The 14,987-nt window shown below is 36.3% G+C and overlaps 1 protein-coding gene across 9 annotated transcripts in view; it reads right to left on the bottom strand.

The window, feature by feature from the left end:
* LOC134531141 (uncharacterized) overlaps positions 1-11,218 on the bottom strand; it is a 50,504-nt gene extending 39,286 nt beyond the window's left edge. For 4 of the 9 annotated variants that reach the window (XM_063366749.1, XM_063366744.1, XM_063366746.1 and 1 more), the window contains exons 1-2: positions 10,852-11,194; positions 10,703-10,765 (exon numbers count right to left, since the gene is read on the bottom strand). Coding sequence is in view for 4 of the 9 variants with exons in the window: in XM_063366744.1 (XP_063222814.1) it covers positions 10,703-10,765; positions 10,852-10,922 (134 nt within the window). In the remaining 5 variants the exon portion in view is untranslated. Of the gene's footprint in view, positions 1-9,970; positions 10,097-10,702 lie in introns of all 9 variants that reach the window. The other 5 variants (XM_063366748.1, XM_063366747.1, XM_063366751.1 and 2 more) reach the window with 4 other exon arrangements.
* Between the last annotated feature and the right edge of the window lie 3,769 nt (positions 11,219-14,987).

Genomic DNA, 14,987 nt, shown 5'->3' with positions numbered 1-14,987 from the left:
TCGTGGTCGCCCATTAACGCTTTCCTGAAACCTACAGGGTCTCCTGGACCGGTGTTCCCTATAAGGTAAGTTTCTTCCCGGTCTGACAGACCGTTATTCCTCTTTATGTGTATTATTCACCCGGTCTCAGAGACCCGTGTTCCCTTTATCGTAGAGTCGGTCTATGAGAACGGTATTCCTCTTTACAACGTTTTAGATTTTGTTTTGTTCATACTCAGTTTTTCTATCATATTCATAGAATCTGTATCATTTGTTAAGGTTGGCTGACATGAGCAGAGCACAGACATGAGTAGAGCACTAGGCAACATTTCTGCGCGGACCAGAAAAATTTTAGAACTTGCTTCAGCTGCACATTCGGATGAGGAGTCCGATGTCGACCTCGGCTCAGAAGACTGTTATGTTCCTTCGGAAGATGATGAGGAAGTGTCACAGCACAGCTCTGACAGTGAGCTCTCATGTGATGAAGACGAACCTGCCAAAACAGTGAGAGCAGAAGAGGCGAGATCTCCTGCCAACCAAGACAGTGGCATTCCTTCAGGAAGTTTTAGGGGAAGGAATAATTTTATTTGGAATAAAGATCCAGCCCAACCCATAAACAACCGTTTCAGCCAAAATATTATAAAAATTAAAACATCCACACTCAAACGCCCCGCGAAAAATGTACTTCATCCCAGCCCTGAAACGGTTTGGGGACTTCTTTTTACTCATGATATTCTCGAGGACATTGTAACATGGACTAATATGAAATTGAATTCAATGCGAGAGAATACCAAACTCAATGATAACTCATAACGCCCGACAGACATAGATGAAATAAAAGCATTATTAGGATTGTTGATTTTGAGCTGCATTTACAAATCGGCTAGAGAGTCACTTTCATCACTTTTTTCCGCAGGGCCTACAGGCAGGCCAATATATCGCGCTGTGATGTCCAAAAAATACTGCACTATCCTAATCAGACCATTACGATTTGATGACTCTAGTACCCGACATACCAGGGAAGAAAAGGATCCGGCTGCTGCGATTTCTGGAATATTCAACAGGTTCATAAACAACTGCCAGGAGATTTACGAAATTGGAGCCTTTGCCTGTGTCGACGAGACTCTTGTCCCATTCCGGGGAAGATGCAAATTTAGGATGTACATGCCAAACAAACCTGCCAAATATGGCATAAAATTAGTTTGCCTGGCTGACGCTCGAAACTTTTACCTTTCAAATATCTACATTTATGTGGGTAAAGATAGTGACAGGATGACTCTCAGTGCTGAAGAAAGAAAGCTGAAGAAGCCGACGCAAGCAGTAGTACGATTAGCCAAGCCTTTGTACGGTCCAATAGGAACATAACTGTAGATAATTGGTTTTTGAGTATGGAGCTGGCACAATATTTCTGTGACAGGTCTTTGACAGTCGTGGGGACACTAAAGAGAAAGAAGCCAGAAATTCCTCCTAAATTTCAGCCAAATAAGAGCCGGCCTGTTGAGTCATCATTATATGGATTTACCAAAGAATTTACACTTTTATTGTATGTGCCAAAAAAACATAAGGCTGTCATTCTCCTGTCATTAATGGATCACTACAATTATGTCGACAGTAAGAGTAACAAGCCGGAGATAACTTCATTTTATAATTGCACCAAATCTGGAGTCGACACATTGGATATGAAGTGCAGCATGTATTCGGCCAACCGAAAAACCAGGAGATGGCATCTGGCAATTTTTTATCATCTGATATCCATTAGCAGCAGCAATGGCTACGTCATCTACAAAAAATATTACGAAACCACAAACCTACGTCAATTTGACTTTATATCCAAATTAGGGCTGTCACTGACAACAAACTATCTTCATCGACGGCTTACCATTCAGAACTTGCCATCTGATCTAACAACACTAATAAAAAATTGCCTGACAACCATCCATCCTGAAGATGCCGATGCTTCTTCATCAAATCAATCAAGGACGGATCGTCTTGAAAAAAGAAAAACGTGCCGTTATTGCCCATACCAGAGGGAGAGGAAGATTAATTACAAGTGCGTGCAGTGCAACACTCCTAATTGCTTGGAATGCTCAATGAAAATATGCAAGAGATGTGTGTCACATTTGTAATATTATTTAAACATTCATTTACTTTGTGTATTTTAGTGACATGAATTTGTCGTCTAAATTGTTTTTATATTTCATATGTTTATAATTAGAAAGGTTTTTTACTATTTAATTTTATTTCATAAATATGTTCCTGACTTACTTCATAAAATAGGTATCATGAAATATATACATACCTATATATGAATTGACCAAGAAAATACATTCAGTTGTAAATGTTTCTTTAAAAACCTGGTAATTCACATATATTTTAACGTATGAAAATACCTAAAAAAAATTATACTGGTCTGACGGACCGGTGTTTCGCTAAACTGATAAAAAAGCGATGTTCCGTGCAGAGGGTTAAATTAACTGAAAAATTAAGAAATTTGGAATTGGTAATCCTGAATGAACACCTTTTTCCGGAAAAAAAACCCATAATGATGCAGGCATATTTTTATTTTACTTCCCAGCATGTTTTGAATTATTTTCTAAAAGGGTGTTATAATACTTCCAAGTATTTTACCAGTAGTTCACTCTTCAAACAAGAGTTAGGTTAGGTTTATATGTTACAAATATTGTGATATTATGAAAATGGTTGGTTGGGTTAGGTTAGCTACATTTAAAATACTTCAAAATAGTGTGGATGATACATTAGGTTAGCTACATTCAGGGTTGGGACTTGACGTGTAAAAAATGGTTTTCTACACGACATGTAAAATACACGTAAAAAACACGTAATTAATGTAAAAAAAGTAAAATACATAAAAAAACCTTTGTTGCCATTTTATATTTTTAATAATATTATTAAGTGTGGCCTGGAGCCTGTTAATGTATAATATAAGTCTTTCCACACAAGTGGTGGCCAAAGCTTGACCTCAGCATGCATTTGATATGATTGTGGGAGGCAAGTAATGTATCATGTGTATTCTAGGAACATTGTTATCTTATCACTACATGGAAAGGCAAGATGCGAGTATGGATGTCACACTCACATACCACCAGAGTTCCCAACCATATCATATTACAGTGACATAGAGACACACTTCCTCTTCTAGACCAAATTTGGCTAACAAGAAACAGATTCAGTGATGTAGCAGATGTTGTTATGTTAGCAAGACAAGTCCTTCTGTGGTGAGAATCTGAGATTTATTATAACTTCTAATAATGAATTGTGGTGGCAGACAACTTCTAATAATGAATTGTGGTGGCAGACCACTTCATATATGGAGAACTTAGTTTTGTTCCTATAAAAGTTGAAAATAAAAATTGTGCTAAATGCTGCTTCTGTGAAGTGATAGTAAAAAACACTGCAAAGGGGTCGTCCATTAATCACGTGATGTTTTTTTAGCAAATTTTTAACCCCCCCTCCCCCCTAGTGATTTGTGGTGAGGTTTCAGAGTACCCCCCCCCCCCCCCCCCAATAAATCACGTGTATTTTTTTGGTACAAAATATTTTTAAAAATTTCAGAATATTATCTTTAAATATAGGTATAATCTAATTTAATTCTGGAAAATTAAGTACACTGATAAAAATGTCCAGACACACATTAAGGTTGCAGGTTTATTCTCACTGGCATAAAAATAATAAAGGAAAGGCTTATATGTGATATACGCATGTATTCGGCGCCAAAATTACAGTCTTAAGGGGATTGGTGCAGGACAAAAAACAGTCATTCGTCAGAATTTGTTGGAAATGAGCTTAAGTGTTTCATAAATGCTTGTTTATTACTACTGTATGGCCAGCCAGCACGTATATAAGCTAGCGGGTGAGATTTGGCAAGTTAGTGGCGAGAGAGCTTCTGTGAGGGGAGGTTGTCGAATGTTGCAGCTCTGAGGCCTGCCATCTAGCGGGAATCTTTCGAAGGTCTTCCACAATATCGCCTTTCTCTCTTTCTCTCTCTCTCTCTCTCTCTCTCTCTCTCTCCAACACGGACACCCAACCAGCTCTTATCTTCGCTTCCCATCTCGCCCTATCCTTCATTCTCGGATCAGGTAGCCGACCTTCCCCGCGTAGACTTTCATGTTACTCCAGGAAACCAAGACAACCTGTGAAAAATTTGTCCAAAGCTGAATTTTTGTACTGTGGTAGAGTTGACTATGCTTAATAACATACCGAAAGTTTACCGCTGTAGACCTTGTGCGTTATCACCGAAATATTTGCATTTAAGTCCTAGGTGACAGCAACTTGCATCAGTCCATTAAAATGCTACCCATTTATACAGTTTTTAATTTAGACTGTCCATAAACTTACCAAAATAATCTAGAAACTTTAATACACCCATTAATGTTAGAAAAAATTTAAATTTATTAATATATATGATATAAAGCGATTAATTCACGACATATTTTTTTTTTATCTTTGCCACCCAGATAAAAATACGATTTACACCGATTTGAAGAGCCCAATGCGAAAAAATGTCTAAATAAATGTTTTTAATTATACTTTTAGCTTTAATATAGTATATTTATAAAGAGTCTAGCATAATTAGTTGCCTCATTAAAGCTGCCCGAGCGTTGCAGTGTACTGCGGCCGTACTGATCTTTCACGGCCGGCGGGCTTTGAAACACGCTGCGTACTGCGACACTCAATAAACTTGGTCTTATTTATGGATTACTTAAAATATATTTAATGCATATGATAGGGTGTATTCATGTTACATCTATTGAGATATACATATTATCTTTTTATATATGAATGATTTTTGATACAATAAAATTAACAATAAACAATTTCTGCTTGGAACTTGTAAATCAAAATTCTAGAGGACCTCTGGTTTTATATATGTGTGTTCGTATTTTGTTACAAAAATTTTATTATTAAAAATTATTTTAATACCAAAAAATATAATTATTTTTTATTTCTAATACATTATATTATTTTAGATCAGAACTGTGCAAAATTTTAATGTAGCCTATATTATAAAATATATATACATATATTTAATTGTATGAAATTATTTTACTATATAACAATTGAAGTAAACGATACACCGTTAATGTGCTTATTGAGTTTTGTCACTTTTATAACATAATTCGGATGATAATATTATTTTTTTCCAGAAAATAAATAATACATAAGTTGTGTTGTAAAATGTATTGATAGAATTACATATTTAGTAATTTTTTTTCTAAGTTAATTCATTGGAGTGCTGCGCCTAGCTTACTTCGTTGAATTGCTAGTGGCAAAGAGCGGTGGTGGATGTTTTTGCAAGAGTTTGACCGTATTTTATGACCCCAGCTGTGAGAGGGTGTTCGTCCCAGAAATCCTAACGGTCAAGGAAAATAGCCTTTCTCTGTAGTCACGTACGGGTCTGCTACTCGCGCAATATCGTCAGTTTATCACAACTTTCCGGGAAGTTCTATTGTTGTTATTTATTTATAATTTAGAAATTAAAGAGTCGATCATACTAACATTTTTACCTAAGCAAATTGCATCCTGGAAGATTTTTATCTACGTTTGCAGCAAAAATCACTTGCAGTTAGGAAACTTTTATTCTTTCAGAGTAAAATTCAGTCTGGAATTACCATACATTAAAAAAGTATATTGTGGCTTAATAAACTTGTTAACATTGATGCCTGTCATAAAAAAATTTCAAACGTAATCATACGGATACATGTTGAGTATAGTTTATGAATGGTTCACGCATTGCTGGAAAAAAAAAAAAAGCATGTTTACAATTTTACACATCTTTATGTTGTCGCATCGCGTCCATCGCGTTGTACATACGCAACTCTGAAAAATAAATGTATGGTAAAAAAGCTATAATAAAATAATCTCTTATCTTTCTTTATTCTTTTTTCTAAGCGCTCTAATGGCTTTCGATAGTTTTGTTCTTTTGTGTACTATGCTTGGTGGAGGTTTCTTCGGCATTTTATTCCTGAATAAATCTCACGCTTACAACAAAAAACATCTAGCTAAATCACTGTGCTAAATAATAACAGAGAATAACCATTCAATTATACGCCGAGCTATACCAAACACATTCTCTTATCTACTGAAAATGAGTACGTTGACCTTCATATCAGTTTCGCGCGAAATCCTGTCTCCCCTTCGTAAACAGCAGACAGCTGAGGCAGGGAGGGAACGAGAGAAAACACTGGCTGCAAACAGTTCGGGAAACTGTCGCAAGGTGTCACTACTGTCCAGCGCGCTCCATAATTTCTCGTATCCGAGCTTGCACGCTGCTAAAACTTCTACAGCTACGTTTTTACTTTAGGTCCGACTGCAATAAGCTAAAGACTAAAATAAAGTCAATCATTCAGCCGACAGATATGTTTGCGTTTGAATTACAAATGAAAACGCGAATGTTATTAAATTCGCAAATGAATATCACGCAATTTCGTAGCAGCTCATTTATTAAAATTCAAATTGTAAATACGTTAAATTAATAATGATTACAGATAAAATAATGGTCACAGTCATATCTCCCGTGTCTGAAAATTTATCTGCGAAAGTTTTACCACTGAATTCTTTATAGTTTATTAATAAAGCTTGAATTTAAAAAATTCCCAAAAATCAGCAATAACTTAATTAAAATAAAAAAATTAAAAAAATAATTTTACACCAGAATGGTTCAAATCTTCTCTAGCAGCTGAATCATTAACAAATATACTGTTTTTTTTAATACGATGCTGGTGCACCAATCCCCTTAACTGGCGACTGGCAAGCCGAGCTGGGTGGTTCATGTTGCGGCGTGCGGGGATATTGTTGCCTGGCTACCGAGTCAAGGTCACGCGTCCCTTTTCGGTTTAGTAGAAATCCCACCTTGTGATATTTCGTGATTTTTCCCGACCCCCCCCCCCCCCCCCCCTTCGAGCCTCACGTGATTAATGTACGATCCCAAAGGAGCATCTCAAAGCTCATAGAAGAATGTGTTGTAGAAAAAAATCCACAAGAGCCAACACTCACAGAATGTTTCCGGCCCCGCTCTACACTCGAGATGTCAGTCGAAGATGAAGAGATGGTGGACAATCCTTTGCAGCAGGACCTACAAACCAGCTGTTGTGGCAGTTCAACATCACATACTGACTTGGATAAGGAGTCTACTGGTTCTGCTAGCCAACCTACAAAACGCTCCCTCAGCTCTACATCTGGAGATACAATAACAAGTTATATTGACAATATGAATGCTTCTGAAAAAAAAAGGAATTGACTTAGCTGTTGCTAAATTTGTTTTTGGTTGCAACATTTCATTTAATGTTGTGGATAGTATGCATTTTAAGGACATGCTGCAGAAATTGCGCCCTGCCTACCAATCCCCTGGGCGAAAAGTAATTTCTAACAGACTACTTGAAGACGTGTACAAGGAAGAATCTAAACATACACATGTTGCGCCTGACTCTGTTTTACTCATTGATGGGTGGAAAAATGAATCAAATAATACTAAAAATGTTGTTATAATACTACACAATGTCAATGCAAATACTGGAAAACCAAAAAGTTTGTTTCTGGAGGCTTTTGATCTTTCAGGTGAGTCAGAGACAGGAAACAAATTATTTGAAATTGTAGAAGAGGCATCTGAAAAAGCTAAGACACTGTATAACACACATATATATTGTACTGTGTCTGATAATGCCAGCAACATGGTTAAAATGAGCAAATGCCATCAATTATGGCATTTTGCCTGTAACTCTCACACTGCAAATCTGTTGGCTAAGGACCTTCTACCAAAAAACGTGTCTTCAAAGGTACATGAAGTTCTGAAAACATTCAAACATCCAGATCAGCAGCGCCAACTTTTGTCTTTTAGTGGTTCTAGAGTTTGTCTTGCAGTGGACACTCGCTGGTGCTCTCAACGAGATGCCTGTGCTTCTCTGGAAAGCAATATTACAGCAATGCGTAAAATGGCAGCTAGTGATGAATTAGCCAAAATTTCACCACAAGTGAAATGTCTTTTATTTGATGAATATTTTCTTTCACAAGTAAATGATACAATTGCGCTCTTAGATCCTGTAAGCCAGCTCATTAATGCTTGTCAAAAGTCAGACAGCAGTGTTGCTGATGCAGTAGAAATGTGGATGTCACTACAGTTACCTGATGGTCATAATGACAAACATCTTGAGAAGCGGAGAAAACAATCTCTAAATATATACAGCATGTCAGCAAATGTACTTCACCCACAATATCAAGGTCAGAATCTTAATGAAGAACACCACAACCAAGTGGAAGGCTTCATATTGAAAACTTTGGATGCAGAAGGTCTCTCAAGTTTTCAACAGTATCGGGAAAAGGCTGGAATATTTGGTGACCTTACCAAACATTTTTGTTTTTTGCAAAGAGGCACCATAAGCAACTAGCAGATTTGGCTAACAAATTACTAAACATTCCAGCATCATCTGTACAATTGGAGAGAGTTTTTTCCAACTGGTTGTTTGTCCATAATGCCAACAGGAATCGCCTTTCATTTGAGAAATCAAAAAAAAACTAGTGCAGGTTGATTACTCTCTTAAAATGAAAGATCAAGTGTGTGATGATTATTGACTACCCTTAGTCAATGTAGTGAAGTGGTCGCTTAGTTCATTTATGATTAGTAAATGTTGGAATTTTAAACATATTGTTATTACCATAAAAGATGCTATTTTGAATTCAAGCAACTTATTACTTATCATTATTGTGTTGTGTTTACAAAAGTTAAAATAGTTTACTATCAGAAGTTATTCAGAAAACAACTGTTATTTCCTGCATAGAGTGAGGTGTGGTGAGAAATTCCGTATTATCATATCAAGAAAAGAGATTTAGCATAGCATAACACTGATCAAACAAGTAAAAGTTAAAGGTGGAAAAAAACACCTTTTCATAAACACATTTAAAACTGATTAACATAATTTAAACAATCATGTAGTATGTACGTATGTGTAGATAGTGAAATATATAGCTCAAGAGTACAGTACATGTATGACTAAGTTGTGTTTGTATATGAATGACTGAATTCAATTTGCACTAAATGTGTTGTTTAGTATGTAAAACCTTAACAGAAATAATAATTGAAGTACCTATGTAATGTTCTTTTTTGTCTCAAAACATTAATTTTAATGTTAATTAATTACACCATGAAGAAAATTGTTTTTTACACTACGTATTTTACATGTAAATTACGTGTAAAATACAGGTAATTTACACACCCAACCCTGGCTACATTTAAATGTTAAAACTGTGTGGCTGAATGGTTACGCAAGTTAAGCTACATTCAAAATTCTGAAAAATCATGTGAAAGGTTGGTTATAAATCACCATTCTATTGTAGCTAGCTTAACCTAAGCAACCATCATTACTGTTTAGAAATATTTTTATGACCTAACTTAACCATTCGTTAAAATGGTAAACTAGTGATAAACTGCTTGAAGTAAGCCTATGAAATTGCCCTCTTAGAGAATGATTGAAAACCATGCCCGAAAGTGAAGGGGGGGAAAAGCATTTTGGAATTTTTTTTTTAATAATTACCAAAATAAAAATTAACTTTGCATGGATAAAATTGTTGATCTTAATTTACAATGGCAGTAGCAAAAGAAGTAATAGGTCATAACAGAAGTTATAGATCAAGTCGAAGTCATAGAATCATAAGGCATATGATTTGGATGATATCAAACTCTTAAAACACTATAACTGCCAAGAATTGCCAATAAGGACCAAGAAGAGACAACAATCAAAAGATACAAAATCTTTATAGTTTTTATTTATAAACAATTATCCTCAGATCAATGATGTGTGGGCAGGCATCTCTAAAAAAAATAGATTAGCCTAAATTTAAAAAAAAAATTCTGTACTTTCCCAAAAGTAAGTTTCTGTTTCTAAAATCCAAATATTACTATTACACGTTTGATCACAAAATGCAGTGCTCTGCTCCCTAGTGTGTAAGTAGAGCGAGCACACAGGGCACCCCCATCTACCTGCTGCGTTTAGTTCCATTTTCCTCTTCTTTAGTGAATGTTAGCTGCCCGTATATGTTGGCCAATTGCAGTTGTTCCCAACTGTTGCAGGCTTCCCTTCAGGTGGTGCCTGCCTGCTCTTGGTTCCTATGGGAAGGCCATGCTCACGTATTTGCAGTGACTACATATCTTAAGTATGTATGTGTTGTGCCCACCTTAAAAGCCCCTTGACTGTTGGTGGGCATGTGACAAATAATAATAAATAATTAATTAAAAAAGGAATAAGTGCTGCAGGTAGACAGGTCTGCTCTCAATGATTATGATCAGATATGCAAACAGGTAGACTTGAAACTAAAAAATAAGTATGAATTTAAGAGGATAGTTAGCTACCCAAACTTAGTCAGTGCCCTGCACAATTTTTTCTGAATTTTATTTTCCTCTCTCTAACTCTATAACAATAAGATGTATTATTTGATCTAAAATTTATTGTAATTTATTTTTTGCTGAAGCCACCACTTAAAAATCAATCTTATTTAATTGGTATAAAATTATTGTTAGCTTTTTCTGATACGTCTATTTATATATTTATTTATTTTCTTAGCACCCAATTGACTCAGTTGATGAGCAGTGGCTCTCTGAATATAGGGCTTGTCATTTGCAAAGTATGGATCACATAAATATGCATAATTGTAGAAAAAATGCAGAATATTGAATAAATTAAAATATTTTTTTTAGTAATTATATTTAACTTACTCTTTATCACAAACTCTTGCCATTATAGCAAAATTCTTTTCTAGTTTCAAACGTTCTTCTTCACTGTAAACACAAGAAATTTACACAGCAAAAATTGTTCATGAGAGTTCAGCAACACAATTGCGAAAATAAATTTTGAAGCAACTAACCTTTTCCTTAATTTCTCTTCAAGTTCTGCGGTTTTTTGATAAAATACTACGGAATGATCCATTTCTGTCATAGTAAAATCTCGATGGAAATAAATTAATCATAAATACGAACATAACACATCAGCATCATCTATTTCAAATCCAAACGCAAAATCGGCATACGCACGCTGCAACTTTACCAACCAAAACTTTATAAACTATGACACGCAAATTTCCCTAACACTACCAAAATGTCGTACATAGTTTTCCTTCCAATCAAAGTGTTCCAGCACAGTGCCTGAGGTACAGTATTTCTTTTCTGAACTTATATCACGAGAACTCTAAATCTACCATTTTTATTCCTGAATTCAAGTGACTGTAGAACGGTCACTTCAAATGTGCACAGGTTACCAACTTTTACACAGGATGCTTTCGTAATACTACATCCACGCCGTGGTCACCCTGCGAATTGTTCGCGTGACGTCACATCGCGTGCGCTGCTGGGAACCCCACGTAGCGCAAAGTTTAATGATACTCGCCACACACGAAACTCATTTGTCGGTGCAAACAAGAGAAGGGCCGAGAACATTTTGTTTGAAATGTACTACCTCACTAATTAATTGTTCCTGGCCATCTATCCTGTAAAGTTCTACTCCAACACGTTCCTGCACACAAGCTTCCTAGAATGAAAAGTAATCAATAACGAGATAAAAGTTGGTGGTATGTAGGTCTGTCACGCCATAAGTAGATCACAAGGAACTGGCACAGCCTAAAATACCCCACACAGTGTGTCACGATCGATCGTATGATATAGTAGAGTCCCCACTATATGTAAGAATTCCAGGAAAGATATTTTATTTTTATCAAGATAAACTATAATGGTTTACACTCAGTTTATGCTATTATTAAGCTGACATTTTAAAACTAATACCAATTTCAATTTTGTAGCTTAAACATTTCTAGAACATCCGTTTCCTTTCTAAACGGATTAAGTAGGTACCTAGCTATTATTGTAGTACATAGTATGTTTGCGCAATACTATGAATATTAGCAGATATTAAGTACCTATATTTTTGTTACGATATTGTTTAAAATTTTCATTAGCTTCGGTATTTTATTAATGTGTTCGCCACCTACAAAGATATTAAAGAAATAATAAATACATAAATTGGAAGAGATGGAGAATGTGCTAACGAAAGTGAAGCCGAACAAACTGGACCATTGCCAAAAGAGTATGCAGAATTTCATTTTGGGAAGGGTGTTTTCTTTTGAATTATTTCCTTTTGTTAGTGGGAATTATAGATTTTATTAGATTATTTTAAGATTTCTGGATGAGGGGAAATATACGGCCGGAAAATGGCTCTTTACGAAATAGTGGTCATAATATCAATAGTTGCTCTCTTATGGACTAATACAAGAATAAGAAAAGCACGGCTTTTAAAAATCCTCCCCTCCCCCCTTGATTAATCCGGTTTAATTATGTTACCTCCGTGGTTCTGTGTGGCCACCATTTACTATACATGCAGTACCATATAGACCAGTAGGAATATGCGGCACCTAGTGACGCGTTGGACACTCTATATGAAATTGGAAACTACACTTTTATTTAAACTGTTTTGGCACTAACAATTTGTGCAGGTGTCAGTTCGTTGAACAGAGCCATCTGTCAAGTCTATTTATTTGAGTGTTTAGACAATTTTTTAATATTTTTAGTTTAATCCTTTAAGAGATTTTCTTAGTATGTGTGCCGCTTAGTGGTTAAGTACTGTTTAAAACAGCCCGCGGGGAAAAGGAGGTATACCATAAATGTTGCGAGTAGCGCAAGTTTTAAAGTATCATAACTGTGTGCAGATGTGCCAATATTTAGGGGGCTAATGCGTGTGATTTCCGTAATGTTTCATCGGCGCACTAGCCGCGTGCGCATGCGCGAAGAGCCGAGATGGAGACAAGCTGTAGAGTCGAGGAGAGTTCCTACGACGCACCCTGGCCAAAAGTCTTAAAATTAATATTTTTTTCTCGCGAATCCTGTAGTTATATTTTGAAATATAAGTGTTCAGGGCATCAAGAATTGCACAAATCACTTCGTTATGACGAATAGTTTTTGCACAGTAATTGAGAGAAGACAAAAAAACTCAACTTTCGGAAAAAAATTAGGTAATAAAAACGTCGTTTATTGATTGATGCACTCACTTTTGGTTCAACATTTTAGAGTTCTCAGAGGTACTAGCTTAATCTACGTTCTTTTCTGATTCTTATAGTACATATTTCGTATCGGGAAAGCTACAAATACCTTGCAAATTAACGTATTTTAATAAAATAACGGTAAAATTTAAGTAAACCTAACTGTTCTTTGAGCTACAAAATTTCCCCCAATTTCCCCCAACCAGATTTTTGTGTTTTAGGTACCCTATAATATGTACCCTATATAGCCCTGAAAACGGCATTTGCTCAAACTTGCTCGTTTGAAAGATACATAATTTTTAATTTGCCCGTGGAGTATATTCAGCTGCAGAAACTCAACTGGGCTGCGAGCGACGGTGACCGCCACGCGTGTTTTTGTTGGTTCTCGTGTTTTGACTGGAAAGTTTCGGAGGTGGTAAACAAAGATGAATCATCGTTTTTTTATTAATATTTGTTCACTCTTAGCTGAGGTCTGAAATAAACAAAGCCGACTGTAAACAAACATTGTGAGTGGCTGCCGATCTCCACGCACAGTAGTCGTGCGTAAGAAATAGTCACTTGTTATGTATGTACCGTTAATAAATATTTTTTACCGTGACTATTTGCAAACAATAATTGTTATAAATCATTATAACATATCACCATTAATCTGCAATATATCTAAATGTGTTAAGCATGTATTTTCTTACAATTGTGTTAGCAGACGACATGTGTACACTTGATGCACGATTTACCAAGCACGCCCTGCGCTGCCCGCCACTACCGAAGAGATACATCTCGGAAAGTTTCACGTATAGCTACAAATGCTGATGTTTTTCATCTAATGCTCGCCTCCTCCGATCCGATTACCTCTGCTATACGGGAAACTCCCAAAAGATTCTCAGGCAGCCTGAGTGGGGATGTTGTTGCCCTCTTAAAACAACCTGATGATGACAGTAGAAGTGACACCAGTACTCTTGATAGTGAATCTGAGGAAGACTGAGGGTTTTTCTTGCATTGCCATTTTAGCCAATGACAGCTACACATCAAAAGAGATTTCATTATCATTCGACTGTTTTACTTGTTTAGTAAATATATTTTTGTTGATTGTTTATCTTTAAAAAATATGGAAGCATAAATAATTTCTTAGTTAATTTTAGCTACTTGTTAGCTTCGATTTAATTTTTAATTTTTATGATAGAGGAGAAGGTGGTAATATGGAACCCGCTGAGCGCTGATTATATGGAACCCCTCGGTATTCCGGCCGGGAAGTGCTGCACTCACTTGGTGGGTGGTGGAACTAGTCTTTCTACTCGAGAAACGAGCCTCCGCCATGTTTTAGTCGCTTGCGTGCAGCTGTTGAGAGACAAGACGCTCGAGTTTGTTTTCGGAGATTTCTAATGTTTTTTTGAGGTATGTTTAGTCTGTTATTGTTGACTGTGTTGTGTAGGCAATTGAATTTTTGTAGTGTGTAGTTATTGTGTACCTACTAGTTTTCCTACCACTTCAATGGTATTCCATTATTGAAAATCTTCCTTGAGATCCATGACAACAAGTTTTCCAAAATTGCTATGTTGATAATATGGAACCCCCAAATGTAAAAGGCTTCCATATTACCAACATCTTTCAGTATAATTCCGAGTCAAAATGCAGACTTTACTTAAATGTCTACATTATTTGACTTCATAGCTAAGTATGTATTCATTTGTTTGTTGCAAAATGCCGAGGACAGCGCTCGCAGGTGGTAAGAAACGAAGAAGAGAAAAGTATGGAACAAACACAATATGGAGATGGCGATAGGAGCCATCCGCGAAAAGAAAATGGGCCTCAAAAAGGCCGCCAAATGTTACAGCGTCCCAAAAACCACACTTAGACGCCTTGCTTACGATGAAGACACACCTGCTGGCAAGGCAGTCAACAAGAAACTTGGGCGACCACCTGTGCTTAGTGATAAAATGGAGAAAGAGTTAGTGCATTATCTTCTTTTCATGGAGGCG

The sequence above is a fragment of the Bacillus rossius genome, chromosome 3, assembly GCF_032445375.1.
Source record: "Bacillus rossius redtenbacheri isolate Brsri chromosome 3, Brsri_v3, whole genome shotgun sequence".
NCBI lineage: Eukaryota > Metazoa > Arthropoda > Insecta > Phasmatodea > Bacillidae > Bacillus > Bacillus rossius.
This window is presented reverse-complemented; position numbering and strand designations above follow the sequence as displayed.